This window comes from Cervus elaphus, chromosome 21, assembly GCF_910594005.1.
Source record: "Cervus elaphus chromosome 21, mCerEla1.1, whole genome shotgun sequence".
NCBI lineage: Eukaryota > Metazoa > Chordata > Mammalia > Artiodactyla > Cervidae > Cervus > Cervus elaphus.
Genome location: NC_057835.1, coordinates 39,558,645 through 39,581,115, shown reverse-complemented (window position 1 = coordinate 39,581,115; position 22,471 = coordinate 39,558,645). Strand labels below are relative to the sequence as shown.

At 39.9% G+C, this 22,471-nt stretch overlaps 1 protein-coding gene across 2 annotated transcripts in view; it reads left to right on the top strand.

Moving 5' to 3' along the window:
* Positions 1–17,508, top strand: part of SBSPON (somatomedin B and thrombospondin type 1 domain containing) — a 32,990-nt gene extending 15,482 nt beyond the window's left edge. The window contains exons 3-5 of one of the 2 annotated variants that reach the window (XM_043880341.1): positions 8,356–8,446; positions 10,106–10,282; positions 14,143–17,508. In XM_043880341.1, coding sequence (XP_043736276.1) covers positions 8,356–8,446; positions 10,106–10,282; positions 14,143–14,260 — 386 coding nt within the window. In that variant the 3' untranslated portion in view covers positions 14,261–17,508. The remainder of the gene's footprint in view (positions 1–8,355; positions 8,447–10,105; positions 10,283–14,142) is intronic. The other variant, XM_043880342.1, reaches the window with a different exon arrangement.
* The last annotated feature ends 4,963 nt before the right edge of the window (positions 17,509–22,471 follow it).

Sequence of the window (22,471 nt, the reverse complement as noted above, 5' to 3'; positions counted from 1 at the left end):
AACTTTACTGAATTCATTAGTTGAAACAGTTTTTTTTGTGTGTGTGTGGAGTCTTTAAGGTTCTCTATATATTAATAGTATTATGTCATTTTCAAATAGTATCAGTTTTATTACTTCCTTTTCGAATTGAATTTATTTAAAAAAATTTTTTTCTTGCCTCATTGTTGTGACTATGACTTCCAATACTTTGTTGAATAAAAGTGGCAAGAGTGGACATCCTTGTCTTACCATTCTCTTAGAAGAAAAGTTTTCAGCTTTTCATCATTGAGTGTGTTAGCTGTGGGCTTGTCATATATGGCCTTTATATGTTGAGGTGCATTCCTACTGTATCCAGTTTGTTGATATCAACATCATAAATGGATTTTGAACTTTGTCAAATGTTTTTGCACATCTATTGAGATGATCATATGATTTTTATCCTTCATTTTGTAAATGTCTCACATTGGTTGATTTGCAGAATCAATGAAACCATCCTTGCATCCCTGGAATAAATCCTGCTTGATCATGGTGTATGATCCTTTTACTGTATAATTAAATTCAGCTTGTTAATATTTTGCTGAGGATTTTTGCATCTATATTCATCAAGGATATTGGCCTGTAATTTTCTTTTTTTGTAGTGTACTTGTCAGGTTTTGGTATCAGGGTAATGCAGGCTTCATAAAATTTATTTGGAAAATTTTCCTCCTCTTTGATTTTTAGGAAACGTTTGAGAAGGATATTAAATATTTTTTTTATGTTTTGTGGAATTTGCCAGTAAAGCCATCTAGTCCTGGGCTTTTGTTTTTGGGGAGATTTTGTTTTTTCTTTACTGTTTCAATTTCCCTATTAGTACCCAGCCTATTCAGATTTTCTGTTTCTTCATAATTCAGTCTTGTATGAATTTATTTGTCTAATTTGTTGATGTATAGTTATCTGTAATAGTGTCCTATGATCCTTTATATTTCTGTGGTATTAGTTGTAACTTCTCCTTTTCATTTCTAATTTAACCTATTGGAATCACCTTTTTCTTTCTTGGTGAGTCTAGCTAAAGTTTTGGAGAAGGAAATGGCAACCCACTCCAGTATTCTTGCCTGGAGAATCCCAGGGACGGGGGAGCCTGGTGGGCTGCTGTCTATGGGGTTGCACAGAGTCAGACACGACTGAAGTGACTTAGCAGCTAAAGTTTGTCTATTTGGTCTGTCTTTTCAGAAAAACAGCCATTAGTTTCATGGGTATATTCTACTAATTTTTTAGTCTCTATTTTGTTTATTTTCACTCTGATCTTTATTATTTCAGGAAGCAGTGAAATAATATTTTTAATCCTCTTGGAACAAGGACTTGATAAACTGTGAAACAGCCTACCAAAATGCAGAAAACACTAAAATTAAGAGATTCACTCACAGGAAAACACCTCCTAGAGAAAAACACGCTTGGTGTTGTATTATTGTTGTTCAGTCACTGAGTTGTGTCCGACTCTTTTTGATCGCATGAACTGCAGCACCCTAGGCTTCCCTGTCCTTCACAATCTCCTGGAGCTTGCTTAAACTCAAGTCCATTGAGTTGGTGATGCCATCCAACCATCTCATCCTCTGTCACCTCCTTCTTGTGCCCTCAATCTTTCCTAGCATCAGGTTCTCTTTCTATGAGTTGGTTCTTTGCATCAGGTGGTCAAAATACTGAAGCTTCAGTATTGGTCCTTCCAGTGAACATTCAGGGTTGATTTCCTTGAGAATGTATTAGCTTTTGTCAATACCTCAGAAAGCTGGAGACAGTACATTACCACAAACTTAGTGACTTAAACAACACAAATGTATCATCACACAGTTCTATAGTCAGAAGGCAGACACAGGTCTTACTGAACTTAAACCAAGGTTGTCAACAGGGCTGAATTCCTTTCTGATGGCTCCGAGGGAGAATCAATTTCTTTGTATTTTCTATCATATCAGAGCTTCCTTTTCTCATGGTCCCCTTCCTCCACCTTCCCAGCCAGCTCGTAACATCTTTATGTACCTCTCTTCAGTCATAACATCTTCCTCTAACTCTTCGAAGGACCATTGTGCTTACATTCAACCCATCTGGATAATCCAGAATAATCTCCCTATTTTAAGTTCAATCGAGTAACATCTTTAATTTCTCTTTGCCATGTAACATAACATATTCACAGCTTCTGGGAATTTGGACATGGACATCTTGAGGGAGGCATTATTTTGCCTGTGATGAACAGGGAGGCCTGGCGTGCTGCAGTTCATGGGATTGCAAAGAGTCGGACACAACTGAGTGACTGAACTGAACTGAACTGATGGATGTAGGACAATGTCATCTCTTTGGGCTTACACATGAGGACATTGGAGCTCAGTGAGGTGACAGCATGACAGGTGATCTCATTGCCCTAAATCTTATGAGTTCCGCCCCCCTTAATAGTGTTTTGCTTTTAAGCATTATCATTAGTTGTTATGATTATTATTATATTGAAAATCAATATTTATTATGTAAATAAATGAATTTACATTATCAATATGACTATTCAATTGATATTAATATATTATTATAGTATGAATATTAGTAATATAGACATGTTAATACTATACAAATGTTAATAATATTGATATATTATTATTATATATAATAACTTTTTGGGTTGGCCAAAAAGTTCATTCAGGTTTTCCCATGCTATCTAACAGAAAAACCTAAACAAACTTTTTGGCCAACCCAATGTTTTAAAATCACAATTACAGAGTCTGATAACTAAGTAGAAATATAAAGGCCATGCAAGGTCAGTGAATAAAATATGATCATGAAGACACTCTAATTAATGATCAAGTAGCCATTGGCGGCTCAGCAGCAAAGAATCTGCCTGCCAAGCAGGAGACACAAGTTCGATCCCTCGGTCGGGAGGATTCCCTGGAAAAGGAAATGGCAACCCACTCCAGTATTCTTGCTTGGAAATCCCATGGGCAGAGGAGCCTGGTGGGCTGCAGTCCATGGGGTTGCAAAAGCGGTGAACACAACTTAGTGACCAAACTCACACACAGCCTTTGCCCTCTTGCAGTTTCATTTAATGTGTATCATGAGTATATATTTTTTAATCATAAAAGTAAATCCAGAAGCGTATATTATGTGTTTGTTGCCCATACTGACTATTGTTCATATGGGTTTTCCTTCTGCAAGAAGATCACTGTGCATTATTATGAACTGTATGATTCTAGGCTGGCATTATTTGTCAAATTTTCATTCCATTCTCTTTGACACCATATCTACAGACTAGTGGTTCTAAGCCTGCTTTTGTGACACCCTGTTGTGTCAGAGGGCTTTATGAAATTCTCAAAGCAAATTTAATTTAATTTCATGTTCAAAGTAAGTGTGTGCAGTGCCACTCTTTTAGAAGTGGAAGCTGCTATAAAAGCGAACAATGGTAGGCTGATGGGATGCCAGAAAAGTTGGCAAATAGTCTGTTAACAAAGAATCTATTACATTGGATATTGTTGCCAGGAAGGGGAGAGGAGGGGGAATGGGCATTTATTGAAAGCTTTTGTCCTGGAGCACCAGCTATGTGCTGCCACACAGAAGCAGAAGGGAGACTGGAGGCAAAAATAATTTCTAAATTACCTACTGCTCTTAGTGAAAAATTAAATTTGTGGGGGATGTTAAAAAATGGAGCTAGTTCAGAGTCCTCCAGGTGATCTGGCTCTTGGCTTGTTTACTTTAGACTTGTGCCAAAGGGAAGGACACCCCCTTAGTAGAATGTGCCATCCAACCAAGCTTGGGCTGGAGGGGCCAGGACACAGGGGAGACAAGGTCCAGGGTTACCTGCTTAATTCTATGTGGGTCATAACCACAGAGACTCGACACTGAGTTTGAATTGTTACAGTTGTTCAGCTGCTAAGTCATGTCCCACTGTTTGCAACCCCATGGTCTGCTGCACACCAGACTCCTCTGTCCTTCACTATCTCCTGGAGTTTGCTAAAATTTGTGTCCAGTGAGTCAGTGATGCTACTTAACTATCTTATCCTCTGCTGCCTCCTTCTCCTCCTGCCCTCAATCTTTCCCAGCATCAGGGTCTTTTCCAATGAGTCAGTTCTTCGCATCAGGTGGCCAAAGTATTGGAGCTTCAACTTCAGCATCAGTCCTTCCAATGAATATTCAGCACTGATTTTGTTTAGTATGGACTTGTTTGATCTCTCTGCAGTCCAAGGGACTCTCAAGAGCCTTCTCCAGCACCACAGTTCAAAAGCATCAATTCTTTGGCACTCAGCCTTCTTTATGGTCCAACTCTCACATCCATACATGACTACTGGAAAAATCATAGCTTTGACTATATGGACCTTTGTCTACAAAGTGATGTCTCTGCTTTTGAATAGTAGGTCTTAAAAAACAGACTTGATTGTCTGTACTGGGGCCCCTGCTTGGTCATTTACTATTTATTTTCCATTAAGTTCCATGAGCCTGTTTTCTGATGAGAAAACCTCATCAGAATACCTCTAGACAGAGCTTTGGTGAAGATCGGTGATGTAGAATATGAAACCACTTTGCAAATATACAAGGTGCCCTCCTGCTCCAGGCCCTCCCCTACCCCTGAGCCACACCTCGCGCCCATACCCCAGCCTGAGGGGGCTCAGATTGTCAGGGCTAACCATTCCACCCTTTCCTCTCTCCACTCTCACTTCACAAAGGGACAAAAAGGGAGAATGAAACCAAATTTAAGCAATTTATCAGTAATATGCTGCCAAATTGAAACATTAATATTAATAAACTAGTGAAACTTTGTCATCTGTGTTGTAATAGAGTCAGACTGCCACACTTTTGAGCCTTGAACGTGTTTCTTATGCTCTCTGGACCACAGTTTCCTCATCTGTGAAATGGGGAAATAATTGGACCTATCTCAAAGGATCGTTGTAAAAATTAAATGACTAAAGAGATGGGAATACCAGACCACCTGACCTGCCTCTTGAGAAACCTGTATGCAGGTCAGGAAGCAACAGAACTGGACGTGGAACAACAGACTGGTTCCAGATCGGGAAAGGAGTACGTCAAGGCTGTATATTATCACCCTGCTTATTTAACTTATATGCAGAGTACATCATGAGGAACACTGGGCTGGATGAAACACAAGTTGGAATCAAGATTTCCAGGACAAATATCAATAACCTCAGATATGCAGATGATACCACCTGTATGGTAGAAAGTGAAGAACTAAAGAGCTCCTTGATGAAAGTGAAAGAGGAGAGTGAAAAAGTTGGCTTAAACTTAACATTCAGAAAACTAAGATCATGGCATCTAGTCCCATCACTTCATGGCAAATAGATGGGGAAACAATGGAAACAGTGAGAGACTTTATTTTGGGGAGCTCCAAAATCAGTGCAGTTGTGACTGCAGCCATGAAATTAAAAGATGCTTGCTCCTTGGAAGAAAAGTTATGACCAACCTAGACAGCATATTAAAAAGCAGAGACTTTACTTTGCCAATAAAGCTCTGTCTAGTCAAAGCTATGGTTTTTCCAGTAATCATTTATGGATGTGAGAGTTGGACTATAAAGAAAGCTGAGCGCCAAAGAATTGATGCTTTTGAACTGTGGTGTTGGACAGCAAGGAGATCCAACCAGTCCATTGTAAAGGAAATCAGTCCTGAATATTCATTGGAAGGACTGATGCTGAAGCTGAAGCTCCAATACTTTGGCCACCTGATGCGAAGAACTGACTCACTGGAAAAGACCCTGATACTGGGAATGATTGAAAGTGGGAGGAGAAGGGGACAATGGAGGATGAGATGGTTGGATGGCATCACCGACTCAATGGACATGAGTTTGAGTCGACTCCAGGAGTTGGTGATGGACAGGGAGGCCAGGCGTGCTGCAGTCCATGGGGTCCCAAGAGTCAGAATTGACTGAGCGACTGAACTGAACTGAACTGAATGCATGAAAAACACTTACTCAGAAGTGCATCACTGGTAGCTGTTAGTTTTATTATCTCAGAACTTTTTCTTCGGATTTCATATGAGAAACTGTAGTCTTACACTTACCCTCTACTTCCTAACCAAGTGTTTATTCCTTTGAGTTATATATTAAGTGCATTGCCTTTGACCTTTGGTAATAACATGCGCAGTACAAATTCGGAGCTCAGGTAAATGTTTTGAGCTAAAGAAACATATTCAGAAAATGTTATAGTTTGACTGGCAGGATGCTACAAGGATTTAGCAGTAAGTGCACTCTTTACTTAGTGAATAAGTCCATACATGTGTCAAAAGAACAGAATGAAAACAGTACACGAGAAAATGAAAACCCTTTCGATGTTTGTTTCTGATAATTAGGTCTAAGAGAATCCTGACGTACATGCATTCACTTGTCCTTTTTGATTCCGTCCGTGAATTTTGGAAGTTCCAAAGCTACAGTCACATTTAGAAAGAATGACATGTTCTCTTTGGAAAACAAACATGCTAGCACAGCAAGAAAGAGCCACTCAGCTGGGTGTCCAGAGCTTACACAAGATGTGGGTAATGTTCAGACAAGAGATTAGGTGCCCAGTCACATAGGACAAGAATGTGCCTACAGCTCTTAGGACCAAGTGGCTAAGCGTGACTTATGTTTCCATGTAATAGATAAATGACATCTCATTCGGAAAATCTAAAGAATTCAGGCTGCCACCTCGTGGCCAGAAGGAACTTTGCAAGATGAACACACAGGCTTGAAGCATCTATTTTGCTGTTGGTTCCCCCATGCCCTTGTGCTCTTGTTGATGACTTGGGCATCTCACAAGCCAATCTCAGTTGGGATTTCCTCTTCCCGGGATGGTCCAATTTCTAAAATAAGAGGTCAGAAGGATAGTAGAGCTTTCTCAGCTGCAAGATTCAGTATAGGAACAGAAGGCCTCAGGGAAATAGGACCCGTGAACCTCATGGCAGTTTCATGACTTCCTTTATTCATTCATTCATTGACCCATTCATTCCTTGAACACATATTTGCTGAGCATGTGAATGTGTGAGGGCTACCATGATGATCAAGGCAAAACCCCGTCTTCCTTGAATTGACAGCAGGATGGAATCAAGAGATCATCCCCAGGGGCTACACAGAGCAACAGATGCCCCCACCCCAGACTTAGAGATGAAATAGGAGGAAAACAAAGTAAGAGGGAAGAGGTGGAAGGAAAGGGTTTCTGGCTGTTTTGTTTTTTTTCCTTCGACCCAGAGTTTCAGAAGTGGCGGTGTGGGGGATGTAGGGGGTGGGGGGACGCGGAGAGACCCTTCAAGACCTTCCTTCCCTGAAGTTGGTGTGGGGACCTCACTGTGCTGGCCAGCACCAGATGGTCACACCCTGGGTGGGGAAGCTTCCAGGCTGTGGTTGTCAGAAAACCTGGGAGCATTCACTCTTCCCTCCTTTGCTGTTCCTGTTTCTCCCTTTCTCGTTCCCTCTGGTCACCTTTTTCGTTTTTTCTCCTTCTACTCCACCTTCTCTCTTGTCTTCTTCCTCTCGCCTTTGTTCCTTTTCTCTCTTACTTTATTCTTTCTACTTTTCACTTTTCTTCTCTGTTTCTCTTCTTTTCATTAAAAAAAAAAAATCTCCCTTTCTCCATTACCTTACTTTTCCCCTTGGTCCCCCCTGCCCCACCCATCTTTTTATTATTCCCCCTGCTTCCTGCCCCCGCGCCTCCCCTCACCCCCAGCCCCCGATTTCCTTTGCACATGGTGAGATCACTGCAGATGGGCGTGCCCCTCCCTGCCCAACTGTGCTGCATGAGGCTTTATGGAATTTGGTTCTGGGGTCTCTGGCCTCACCTCCTTCACTCCTTGGTGGTGTGCCGTAGATTTAGGGGTGGAGGGATTTATTTATTTATTTAACACCCAAATCATTTTGTATTGGGGCTTCCCTGGTGGCTCAGAGGTTAAAGCGTCTGCCTGCAATGCGGGAGACCCGGGTTCGATCCCTGGGTCAGGAAGATTCCCCTGGAGAAAGAAATGGCAACCCACTCCAGTATTCTTGCCTGGAGAATCCCACGGACAGAGGAGCCTGGTGGCCTACAGTCCACGGGGTCGAAAAGAGTTGGACACAACTGAGGACTTCATTTCCTCGCCTATAAACAATGTTGTTATAGTTTCAGGTGGACAATAAAGGGACTCAGCCATACATATACACGAATCCATTTCCCCCCCAGGCTCCCCCTCCCATCCAGGTTGACACATAACATTGAGCAGAGTTCCCTGTGATCTGTGCTCTGTGGTAGGTCCTTGTTGGTTATCCATTTTCAGTATAGCCATGTGTTCATCACCTTCCCTAAGTCCTTAACTGTCTAGGACGGGAGGGCTTTGGATGGGTTTGAAACCAAGTTTGGGAACAGTTGCTCTGGGGACTTTAAGCTGCACGTGTTCAAGGTCATTCTCCTTTCCCAGTCCCTGCCTTTATAACTACCTCCGCGTTCAACAAGGAGCGAACAAGACAGGCGGCCTCCCCACACTGGACCACGGACACAGAAGATGCTGGGTAATTTGGTATTATTTGTTTTTCACTTATGTTTTTTCCAGTCGGATGGTCAAGTCAGCTCACGAAAGTAACTTGTTGGGGTGGAATTTCTTCTGTTATTGTTCATGTACTTTGAACAAATAAAATGTGACTCTTTATCCCAGAGCTGGGAAATACTTGTCCCTTCCCAGTTTTTTTTTGCAGAAGGGGCTAGAAATATTTTGTCTCTGATCCTTAAGAAGAAACATGCTATGTAGAAATGATATGGTATTATTTTATCATTCACGCTAAGGATGCTCAGCTTATAGTCTTTATGGAACCGTGGACTCCAGTACCACCTGTTTGTGAATTTGAACATGGGTCCCATCTGAGGTCTGAGCATTTCTATCAAGACCTAAGGCTCAGAAGGAACCTCCATGCTCATTAAAAGCCCACTCTTCTGCTGTTAGAATAGGGACACCAGATGGCTGCATGTTCAAATCCCCATACCACCTCTTATTGCGCCTTAATTTTTCCTTCTTATAAAATGAGAATATTGATTCCTACCACGTGGTGTTGCTGTGAGCATTTAATGAGCAAATATCCTTGAAAAGATGTCAGGGTTAAGCTGTCTAATGCTGACTGAAGCTGCATCATAGATTTCCTACCTTAGTACCTTAAGGTACCAAATAAACTTTACCTACCATCATTAAAGATCTTCTTTAAAATAGTCTCTCCAAACACTTTCCATCTAACTTATTACAATTGATAATTATATGGATTAAAAAACAAGAGCCCATTTTAGCATAGTTAGAACCTAAAATGCCATGTTGTTTTGTTTTCCTGAAGAGTTGTAAAATTGTGTTGCTTTTAAGTACAAAACTCTGAAATATTCATCCATGTCTGAATGCACCCCTGGGGCCTTCAGGGCCTAGTCACATAATATAATGTTAGAGTTTTCCACAGCTCAGTGTAAGGTGACTCTAGTCTGTTACAGAAAAGCATGTCTCAGCTTCCCGTGTCCTTTCATCTGTGATGTCCAGTATAACTTTGATGCTTGACTTCAAGTCAAAGCTCATCTCATTACCCCAGATTATGTAGGTGAGCCGGGAGAGTGGGTGTAGGGAAGGTCGCGGGAATGTTGGTGAGGCAGAAAAACGGAGGTGCTGGCCTGGACATCCAGGACCAGCCTTCCTGGGGCTCACATGTTCTCAGATTCAAACAAGTTTCTTGTTCAATTTCTATAATTCATTAAAATCTCCGCAAAGTTATCAAGGGCAATTTTCCTACTGAAATGTGTTTTGAGACATAATTTCACGGTCAAACTAGATAGGACACAAGATGAAATTTGTGCAGTATGGTGTTGACCAGATAATTCAACCATGGATTGAAAAACAGCAAAAAGGTTCAGTTGTCAGATGTCAAGAGTTCAGCGCGTGAGAAACTTGACCAGGCCTTCTGTGACCTGTGACAAGGCAGCACCCTACCTTCTCCGGGCTCTCAGGTGTCCTCAGGAGGTTCCAGCCTTCCTAAGACTTTCTATAGCATCAGGGCACTTCTTGTTGTTGTTCTTATTGACCAAGAAGTTTGTTTGGATTTTTCCATAAAGTGGTATGGGAAAATGCGAACGAACTTTTTGGCCAATCCAATAATTACAGCAAGTGAAATTGCTCCTTTTTTTTCTTTTTTTTTTTGCTCTAGATACTGTATGGAGTTCAAGACAGAGTCATTGACTCATCACTGTGCCATGGAAAATCGCCCCCTGACCAGATGGATGCAATATCTCCGAGAGGGCTACACGGTGTGTGTGGATTGTCAACCTCCAGCTATGAACTCTGTGAGCCTTCGTTGTTCTGGTGATGGCTTGGACTCTGACGGGTAAGGGAGAGAAACTGGTTGGAGGATTTTTCTTGGCCCTCATTTGGGGAGATATGGCCTCTTCATGTCATGTGCAGCAGACCAGTATGCAATTTGGGGAGTCACAACAGTGGGGAGAAACTTCCATCTGGCCGTTCCAGAGTGCAGGATCTAGGACTTAGGGGCTCTGTACCAGAGAGGTGTGGGTGAACTTGGATATTGGGGTTCAGACCAAGGTCTCAAGGGACCGTCAGAGACCTGCCCCCAAAGCAACCACAGACACTATGCAAACAGATGAGCTTGTCTTTGTTCTAGTAACACTGTATTAATGGACACTAAAATTTCAATTTTATAGAATTTTTATGTATCATGAAATAATATATGAATTGTTTTCAACTCTTTAAAAACATAAAAATCATTATTTTTATTACTATTTTTTAAAAGTAGAGATAGAGTTGATTTACAGTATTATATTAGGTTCAGGTGTACAACATAGCAATTCAAAAATGTTATAGCTTATACTCCACTTATGGTTATTATAAAATATTGGCTATATTTTCTGTGCTGTATTCTTGTGGCTTATTTACTGTGTACATAGTAGTTTGTGCCTCTTAATCCCCATCCCCTAGTTGTCCCTTGCTCACCCCTCTCCCCACTGGTAACCACTAGTTCTCTATATCTGTGAGTCTGTTTCTTTGTTATTTTCACTAGTTTGTTTTAATTTGCAGAATCCACATACAAATGATAACACACAGTATTTGTCTTTCTCTATCTGACTTATTTCACCAAGCATAATACCCTGCAGGTCCACCTGTCTTGTTGCAACTGGCAGGATTTCATTTCCTTTATGGCTCAGTTGTAGTATGTATACTACATATTCTTTATTCATTCAACCGTTGGTAAACACTTTTATGCTTTCATGTCTTGGCTATTGTAAGTAATGCTGCTATGAACATTGGGGTGCATGTATGTGTTTGAATTACTGTTTTCATTTTCTTTGGATATATATATATATAGGAGTAGAATTTCTGGATCATATGTAATAATCATTCTTAACCTGTAGACTACACAAGGGGTGGGTGGGCTGGATTTTGGCCCATGGGTCACAGTTTGCTGAACCCTGTCCAGATGATTCATACCCACAGCAAAATTTCAGAACCAGTGCTCAATGTGACTAAGATAGTATTGGTGGGCCTAGTTTTGCAGGATCATAAACTCTTTTGATGTTCTAAGCACTCAATTTTAATATGGGGGGGGGGGGTGGGATTCCCTCACACAACATGAAGCAATTCATGGGACACCAGGTTGGCGTCCAGTGATTTAACTTAATTCTGACACTCTCAGTCCTACAAGACTGCTGCCTCCTGCCACCGCCTTCAAATACCAGTTTCCAGCCCAGTCTGTGTTACCTGTTACCTGTGCTTCTGACTGACTGTCTATACCTCAGAGATTCCACGATCCCTTCCTCAGGTCTGATTAATTTGCTAGAGTGGCTCACAGAACTCAGAGACACATTGACGGACTAGATGACTGTGCATGTGTGTGTGCTGAGTCACTTCAGTTGTGTCTGACTCTTTGAAACCCTGTGGACTGTAACTCACAAAGCTCTTCTGTCCATGGGATTCTCCAGGCAAGAATACTGCTGAAGTGGGTTGCCATGCCCTCCTCCAGGGGGGTCTTCCCGACCCAGGGATTGAACCCGTGTCTCTTATGTCTCCTGCATTGGCATGCCGGTTCTTTACCACTAGTGCCACCTGGGAAGCCTGACGAGATGACCAGTTTATTGTAAAAGGATATAACTCAGTAATGGCCCGAAGGGAGACAGGGAAGAAGTGTGGGAAGGGGTGTCATTCTCCCCACGTCTCCGTGTGTTCACTCACCTAGACACCCTCTGAACTCTGTCCCTTTGGCTTTCCTGGATGTCTCACGATGGAGGTGTCATTGATAGTGACACCAATAGTCATTGGCTACTGACTGATTCAACTTCCAGCCCCTCTCCCATCCCTGGACGTTAGGGTTGGGGGTGTGGAGCCATGAATTCCAAAGTGCTAACCACCTGGTTAATTCTCCGGGCAACCAACTCTCAACTTCAGGTGCTTCCAAAAATCTGCCCATTCACATGACAAGACACCTTTATCACTCTCAACATTTAAGAAATTCCAATGGCTTTGGGGACTGTCAGTTAGAAACTAGACAAAAACCAAATACACATGAGAAATATAGTTTAGTCACCTGAATGGCCAAATATGTTTCTTGTAAATCATAATATTGCATAAATCTATAGAAATCTAGATTGTCCAGAAGAATTGACCCTTGAAAACATTTTACCTTTCTAAAAACCCATTCCGGTCCTGTACTTATCTACCAGTTAAATCCAATAACATTATTCATAACTAAGAGACGGGTAGAATTTGTGATGGTTTGGCTTATGGCTTTTAAAAATGTAAGATGGAATTGGTAAAAATATAGATTAGAAAGAAAAATGTGGACCTTTCTAGTTAATCATTATTCCCAGATCATATTTTAATACTTAATAACTTGACTTTATGTTTATTAGTCTCTTGTGTCCAACAGCCTCTATATCGAGTATGCACACGAAGAGTAAAGTGGGTAAAGAATTCACATGAAACAGAAACTTAATATGTAGACAATATTTTCCTGAATACCTCATCCATATTTTGACTTTAAAATGAATATTATAATTTAATATGTACCCATAAAGCACCTTCAACCCTGGCTGAAGTTCCAGTGACTTAAAAAATAATAATTTCAATAATAGAGCTATTTTCTTTTCACTGCTCACATTTTTAATTATGGAATCAAAGAGTTGGAAAGGATTACAAGGAATCATTTGGTTCAGTCCCCTCTAATTTAGATGTACACAAAACAGTATCCAGCAATCCCACTCCTGGGCATATACCTAGAGGAAACCATAGCTCAGAAAAACATGCACTCCAACATTCATTGCAGCACTATTTAAATAGTCAGGACATGGAAACAACCTAAATGACAATCAACAGAGGAATGGATAAAGATGTGTTAAATGTATACAGTGGAATATTATTCAGCCATAAAAAGGAATGAAATTTGGTCATTTGTAGAGATGTGGGTGGACCTAGGGACTGACTGTCATACAGAGAGAAGTAAGTCAGAAAGAGAAAAACAAATATCATGTATTCATGCATACCTGTCGGCTCTAGAAAAATGGCATAGATTACCTTATTTGTAAAACAGAAATAGAGACACAGACATAGCGAACAAACAGCTGCATGCCAGTGTGGGAACCGTGGGAGATGGGATGAATTGGGGAGATTGGGATTGACATATATGCACTATTGATACTATGTATAAAATAGGTAGAGAACCTATTATAGAGCTCAGGAAACCTACTCAGTGCTCAGTGGTGACCTAAATTGGAAGGAAATCCAAAAAAGAGCTGATATATGCATACGTGTAGCTGATTCACTTTGCTGTATAGTAGAACTAACACAACACTGTAAGGCAACTAGACTCCAATAAAAATACACTAAAAACATGTACACAAAACAGAAAGTCATTTTCCTTTATGCAACACTTCGTATACTCAGGGCCACTGAGAGACACAAATGCAGTGACCTCAAACTACAATTCTCAATGTGCAGGGTGGGGGGAGGTCCTCAAATAAGGGTTAATTGGTAACTTGTTTTGACAGAACCCAAAGAAAAGAAACAGTTGTGAGTTGTGATCATGTTTGTTTTTTAATTTCAATTTGTAATGCACTTCAAAACTCCAAGTTAACCTTTTAAAAAAACAAAAACCAAAACCTTGATTTATAATTCTGCAAATCAGAATCATCTTTGGTTTGCTTTAGTGTAACTCACATTTTCAAAATATCATTTCAGGAATCAGACCCTCCATTGGCAAGCAATTGGCAATCCTCGATGTCAAGGAACTTGGAAAAAAGTTCGGCGGGTAGAACAGTGTTCTTGTCCAGCTGTTCACAGTTTCATTTTTATATAGATCATGATATAAATGTTTCAAACGGTGTTTGTAAACATGCTAAATACTAGCAAGTCATGTTTCCTTTGAAAACTCTTCAGCCTAAAGTTCCTAAATGTATGTCATTGCCACATTCTGAAGCAGAGAAAAGAAATTCAGGGGCCAGTTCTTAAGAAACACAGTGCCTTTATTTTTATTTTTTACTGTTTTGAGGACCCATCCTAAAGTCTCCTGTGGTTTTCTGACCTTGGCCTGTCACTTGGAGCCTCCTCATTGAACAGGTAGCCCTCTGGACACAGAGTAAGTCTGTTTGTACTGAAATGGCTACGTTTTGTTGGTCCACTTACTGGTAAGTTGTCATTTAAGGATACACATACTTTGAATCTTGGGTCCTTTCTTTCTATTCTGTAATCTCTTAAAAACTTCTTGCCTTAAAAAATGTCTACAGACATATGTACACTCACGCATGCATTTCCCATATATTATTCCACAAATTCTGCAATAATAATTTCAAGCAAATTTGTCACAAATAATTTTCCACAGGACAAGTTGTTTGAGATTTAGTAAGCAAAACCAACAGCTCTACTAAATATACTTTTTTTTTTAAATAGAAGAAATTTTCTTCTGTTGACTGAAAAGCATCAATCAAATGTTCATTCTAGGTCAGTACAATTCCTTTAAATGTTTTAATTTCCATGAAGTGAAATTTTGGCAATGATAAGTGAAACAATTGCTTTAATTATGAACATTCTACCATCATTAGCATCAAAAATTATTTCCAAGGCATAAAGCCTGAAATTGGCTACAATAATTTTGGAGTCCAACTTCAAGTTTAATTGAGGTAAACTTCCTACTTTTTTCCCCCCTATAACACAGGTTTTCTTTTGTTTGGAGTAGAAGGTAGAGGCATAGGTTATGGAAGGCATAGATTTATTACAAATGCTATGATCCCCATCCCCACCCCACATCTACAAACACAGAAGTATTAGTTTCCTTATTGTATGATTAGAAAATCAATGAACCAGAGAAAAAAGGCCTTGTTGAAGAATCTGGACTGACAGAGCCAAATCTTAGCTTCTTATTCAGAATTCAGCTTTGATGAAGAGCCTAATGTTGCCAAAGACTGTTCTATAAATGCAAAGCCCTTTTTATTTCTGAAGCAAATTTTAAATTCAGAATATTTTCTTCAGAGAACTGAATCTGGAGAGTTAAACTACAGGTAAACCTCGGAGATATTTGAATTTGGCTCCAGACCACCACAATGAAGGGAGTCATAAGATAGTTTTGGTTTCCCAGTGCATAAAAAGTTACGTTTACACCATATGTTTGCAGTCTATTGTGTGCAATAGCATTATGTCTAAAAAAATGTACATACCTTAATTAAAAATTACCTTTTTTAAAACCAAAACTACTAACCATCATCTGAGCCTTTAGTGAGTAGTAACATCAAAGATCACTGATCACTTGAACAAGTATAATAATAATGATGAAAGAGTTTGAAATATGCTGAGAATTACCAAAATGGAACACAGACACACAAAGTGAGCAAATGATATTGGGAAAATGGCACCAATAGATTTACTCAATCTATTGCCACAAACCTTCAATTTGTAAAAAAAAAAAAAAAAAGTTATATCTGCAAAGCACAATAAAATGAGGTGTGCCTGTATATGAAATTTCTTTGATTTCATATGTGTAAAATATTATTTACTAACAAATGATATACTAAAATACCTATTTCTTGGCACTTATCATGTAATGATATAATGACAATAGCAAGTTTGATAGGGATGGAAAAGTCCCCAATATTCAATGCTGAGAGTAGCAATATTTCTGAGAATGTATTTGTTTAAATGTCAGGACTGTTTTGTGGTAAACTAATTTCTTCATAAACTAACAATAAAAATTTGAGTCTCATAAGAGTTAGAAACTTCAACTATCAGCTCAGTATTAACATTTCAAGACCATTTCTAACATTTGTAAAACAAAAGTTTTGAAGGCATACCTGGGTAATTTTCAATGTTACTTAAAATTTTATACCAGTAAATAAACTTTCTGTTCACATTTTGAAAAACTCTTTACTTGTTTGGCTGGAAAATACCCAAGTTTTCTGGACAAGTCAGAGAATAAACAAAAAATTTCACAAAAGCCAAAAGAAAACATTTTAGAGTTGATAGGCATATGTATGATGACTAACAGCAATAAAGCTATGATGTATTTATGGTTCCAATATGTTATAACATTCAGCATAGTTTGAGTTGTATAAAACCAATTTTCAAATTACATATTTAGCTTTCACTACAGGACCATTAATTACTTTCATATTGAAGCATATTTTTGTTGTTTCTATTCTTATGAAGAATTTCAAGGGCTGGAAGACATAACTACTAAATAATGATCTTGAAAGGCTTGTTATTACTTCTAGTGAAGCCCAAGGAAACAGTACAAAACTGAAACAAACTGAAACATGTGGTCTAAATGATGAATGAAGAACCCAAAATTTTCTGTTTTCAGAGATAAAGATCAAGGATTTAAGACTTCTTTGGTATTCCTTTTTAATGAGTATGTTAGAGTTGGGGTCCTTTCCAATGACACTCTACAATGATTTACAGGCTCTAGCACTACTTAATAGGCTGCTTTTCAGAAGTGCATGAGAAAAGTAATTTGAACAAAAGTAAATATACTCACTCAGGAAAGAAGGGGAAAGAAATTAAAGATGGTGATCATTTAGTAGAGAAAAGCTGAGGGAGGGGAAATGAGAAAAGAAAAGAGTAGAAAAAGGATCAAGGTAAACTATAATCTTTTTAGGGTCTTTCTTGGAATTAAAAAAAATTATTTCCTTATTTTTGTCTGTGCTGGATTTTTGGTTTTGTGCCAGCTTTCTCTCGTTGCAAGGTGCAGGTTTCTAATTGCAGTGGCTTCTCTTGTTGTGGAGCACAGGCTCTAGAGTGTGCGGGCTTCAGCAGTAGTTGTGTGCGGACTCAGTAGTCGTGGAGCACGGACTTAGTTGCCTTGCAGCATGTGGGATCTTAGTTCCTGGACCAGGAATTGAACTCATGTCCCCTGAATTGGCAGGCCTGTTCTTAACCACTGGACCACCAGGGAGTTCCCTTTCTTGGGATCTTTTTATCCAAGAATGTTGAAATTATGCATAAATAGCAATAGCAATAACTTACATTGTTTAGTTCTACTCTGGCATAAAAATTGTAATTACCATTTCTTCTAGGAATGCACTAAAATGATGTAAAATAAAACTAGTTCTTCCCTCTAAGACTATTTTGGTGAAGTTTTATACAAATAAGTGTAAGATGGTTTAGAAAACCTGAATATTCTGATGAATATATTGAAAGAGAAGTGAAACTTCTAGGTCAAGGTGACAGATGGATAAACATGTTTATCTTCTTCCTGAACTCCCATTGAGATTATAGGAGTCATGGAAGAGTCTGTAACACAGATGAGAAGGCAGGGATGGAATCAGCTCATAGATTTTGAAGAAACTTTTTGAAGATTGAAAGCACATAGGATTTTATGGATGGATAAACCAGAATAGGGGGACCATGCCCTTTCAAACGTAGAAAAGAAGATGGAAGCAGAGCCATTCTTCTTGGGGTGTGGCAGTCCCACCGAGCACAAACAAAATGGATTTTAAAACTCCCCACCCCTAGAGACAAACTTGTGAAATTTAAAATCAAGGATAAAGAAAAGACTATACTCCATTGTGTATATGTACCACAGCTTTCTTATCCATTCATCTGCTGATGGACATCTAGGTTTCTTCCATGTCCTGGCTATTATAAACAGTGCTGCGATGAACATTGGGGTACACGTATCTCTTTCAATTCTGGTTTCCTCAATGTGTATGCCCAGTAGTGGGATTGCTGGGTCATATGGTAGTTCTATTTCCAGTCTTTTTATATACATATGGAATATTACTCAGCCATTAAAAAGAATACATTTGAATCAGTTCTAATGAAGTGGATGAAACTGGAGCCTATTATACAGAGTGAAGTAAGCCAGAAAGAAAAACACCAATACAGTATACTAACACATATATATGGAATTTAGAAAGATGGTAACGATAATCCTGTATGCGAGACAGCAAAAGAGACACAGATGTATTGAACAGTCTTTTGGACTCTGTGGGAGAGGGCAAGGGCGAGACGATATGGGAGAATGGCATTGAAACACTTAAATTATCATATGTGAAACGAATCGCCAGTCCAGGTTCAATGCATGCATGATACAGGGTGCTCGGGGCTGGGGCACTGGGATGACCCAGAGGGATGGGAAGGGGAGGGAAGTGGGAGCGGGGTTCAGGATGGGGAACACATGTACACCCATGGAGGCCTCAAGTCAACGTATGGCAAAACCAATACAGTATTGTAAAGTAAAATTAATTAATTAATTAATTTTTAAAAATCTGAAAAAAAAGACTATAAAATCTTTCAAAGAAAGAAAAGCAGATTACCTACAAAGGAACAAGAATTCTCATGAGAAACAGCAGTCTTCTCATCAGCATCAGTGGATACTTGAAGTCTAATAGAATAAAGCGGCCAAGTTCTGAAGGACAATAATTTTGAAACTAGCATTTCTGTATCAGTCAAGGCACTAATTAAAGTGTGAAGGCAAAGATTCAGTCTTTCAGAGGTGTAGAGGTTCAGAAGCCTTGTGAAATGGTCCTCAACAGGGTATTTTTTTCTTCCTAACTTTTTATTTTGAATTGGAGTATAGCTGATTAGCAAGCAATGTTGTGATAGTTTCAGGTGAAGAGTGAAGGGACTCCGCCATACATGTACATGTATCCATTCTCCCCCAAACTCCCCTCCCGTTCAGGCCACCACATGACATTAAGCAAACTTCCCTGTGCTCTACAATAGGTCCTTGTTAGTTATCCATTTTAAATATAGCAGTGTGTACATGTCGATCCCAAACACTAGGATACTTTTCTCAATTAAACATGGCAAGTCAAAAAATATATTTACCTCCTTTACCTCCAGATTCCCAATAAAGTTACAGTTAAAGGATTTTTTTTTTTAAAAGACAAAGAGTATGAGACAAGTGCTCGGGCCTGGTGCACTGGGAAGACCCAGAGGAATCGGGTGGAGAGGGAGGTGGGAGGGGGGATCGGGATGGGGAATACGTGTAAATCTATGGCTGATTCATATCAATGTATGACAGAACCCACTGAAATGTTGTGAAGTAATTAGCCTGCAACTAAAAAAAAAAAAAAAAAAAAAGAATGCAAAACCCAAAAAAAAAAAAAAAAAGAAAGAAAAAGAGGAAACAGATAAGGAGATTGAGAGGGAAGAACCTGAAAAGAGGTGGCCGTAAAATTTCAGGACCAGTGAAGCAGAAGGAAGGAGAGTCTGATGCCTAGAAGAGGGAATTTCAGTAAGCAAGGTCCTCTCCAGCATCCCAGGAATGTAGTCTTAGCCATTAGACCACCAGGGAAGTCCCGGGGGACCCACTTTACAGTGCCATTACCCTTGCCACCCTCTCTTCTTCTTTCCACAAGGAGGGCTGCCCAAATGCACAGCCCACGCCCAGACTGAGATGGAGTATAATTAAACAGGGATGCTGAAAGACTGTCTTCTTAGAGGAAGACTGAACTGGAAACAAATCCCAAACTCTCCCCTTCTCCCCAAGGAATTGTGGGAACACTGCTTTGGGTCAAAGAGGTTGTCACCAGTCAGCCGTCCTGTGAATCTGCAGCCCAAATTCTCATCACCAGGCTGGGCTTTAGAAATCTCAAACTGCTAATTCAGTTTCAAAGTGGATCTAACCGACTAAAAAAAAAAGAGAGAATTAAGACCCAGATTTGGAATTAACTGCCTATCAGAACAAAGTCCAACATAATTCAGAGGAAGAAAACAAAATCTAGAACTCAAAGTCATGGGTCAGCAAACTACAACCTGCAGGCTAAATCTTGCCTGTAGTTTCTGTAAATATAATTTCCTTGGAACACAGTCACGCCCATTCATTTGCATGTTTATGTCTATGGACCATTTCAAGTAGAGTTGACAGAAACCCAGTGGCCCACAAGGCCTAAAATATTTCATCTGGCCCTTTACAGAAAGCTTGCTTGCCCTGGCTTAGATCATTGACATTTAATGTAATTATTCATGTGGTTGCATTCAGGAGCACCATTTGTTTTTTTGTTAGTCCTTGTGGTTTTGTTGGTTTTTGCTTCCTGTTTCCCCTTCTCCCTGCTTTTACTTTCTTAGGGATTATTTAAATAATTTTTACTATTTCAATTTATATATTAGTTATATATGTGTATTTTTTAAATGGTTGCTCTAGGGGTTACAATATCATACCTAATATTTTATAATAAATGTAACAGTTAATATTGTTCCTCTTTAAACATTTATTCAGCTGCATTGGGTCTTAGTTGTGGCATGTGAACTCTTAGCTGTAGCATTTGGGAACTAGTTCCCTGACAAGGGATTAAACCTGGGCCATCTGCATTGGAAGGGCAGTCTTAGCCACTGCACAACCAGGAAGTCCCTAATATTATTCTTAATATTACACTTCATGTAAATTGGAAAAGCCTTGCAGGCATAAACTGGAAACTCAGAGAATGAATTTAAAAATTGACAATGGGCAGAACTTACAAGACAATGCTGAGCCATAACCTCTATGGCAAACAGCTTAGAATGAGGAACTGAATTCCCAAAGCTATCTACCCAGAATGGACAGGACTCAGTTGATGATTACCAACATTACAATTTTTTTGTCCCTACTTTCAACTTAAGAGCAGAGAAAGCCAAGTATGTTCCTCAAAACAATTACATAAGATGCCTGCTGCTAGCTGGCCGGCCTCCAGCTTCCTCATGCCAACAACCTCCAATCAGAGCACGCCTGAAGCCTTAATTTTTTACTACAAAGCTTTCCCACTATAAACATCTGCCTGCATCTCTGCCAAACACAAGTGATGCTGGCTGGCTTTTGTGCTATATCAAGCTCTGAATAAACAGCCTATTTGTTTTCATTTTTGAGTGGCTTCATTTATTTCCATAACTCAAATAGTTGTGATATAAGGAGGAAGCACAAGCTGGAATCAAGATTGCTGGGAGAAATATCAATAACCTCAGATATGCAGATGACACCACCCTTATGGCAGAAAGTGAAGAACTAAAGAACCTCTAGATGAAAGTGAAAGAGGAGAGTGAAAAAGTTGGCTTAAAGCTCAACATTCAGAAAACTAAGATCATGGCATCCAGTCCATCATTTCATGGCAAAGAGACGGGGAAACAGTAGAAACAGTGTCAGACTTTATTTTTCTGGGCTCCAAAATCACTGCAGATGGTGACTGCAGCCATGAAATTAAAAGACGCTTACTCTTGGAAGGAAAGTTATGACCAACCTAGACAGCATATTAAAAAGCAGAGATATTACTTTGTCAACAAAGGTCCATCTAGTCAAGGCTATGATTTTTCCAGTGGTCATGTATGGATGTGAGAGTTGGACTAGAAAGAAAGCTGAGCGCAGAAGAATTGATGCTTTTGAACTGTGGTGTTGGAGAAGACTCTTGAGAGTCCCTTGGACTTCAAGGAGATCCAACCAGTCCATCCTAAAGGAGATCAGTCCTGGGTGTTCATTGGTAGGACTGAAGTTGAAGCTGAAACTCCAATACTTTGGCCACCTGATGTGAAGAGCTGACTCATTTGAAAAGACCCTGATGCTGGGAAAGATTGAGGGCAGGAGGAGAAGGGGATGACAGAGGATGAGATGGTTGGATGGCATCACCGACTCAATGGACATGGGTTTGGGTGGACTCCAGGAGTTGGTGATGGACAGGGAGGCCTGGCATGCTGTGGTTCATGGGGTCACAGAGTCGGACATGACTGAGTGAATAAACTGAGTTATATAACCTTACTTTGTAGAAATGCAAATGAACAAGTATGGCTATATACATGAATTTGTTGAGTGGGGGGTGGGGGTGGGAAGACAAAGAATACAGAGTATTCATTTCCTTAAATCAAAAAGGGTATGACAGAGGATGAGATGGTTGGATGGCATCACTGACTCGATGGACTTGAGTTTGAGCAGGCTCTGGGAGTTGGTGATAGACAGGGAAGCCTGACATGCTGCAGTCCATTGGGTTGCAGTTGGACACTACGGAGCAACTGAACTGATTTTCTTCTCCAGGCTCTTCAATCTGTCTGCTGTCCCTGACCCCAGGCAGATGCAGGCACTACTTTTAAAGCCCATGAGTTCAGAGGAGGCAAA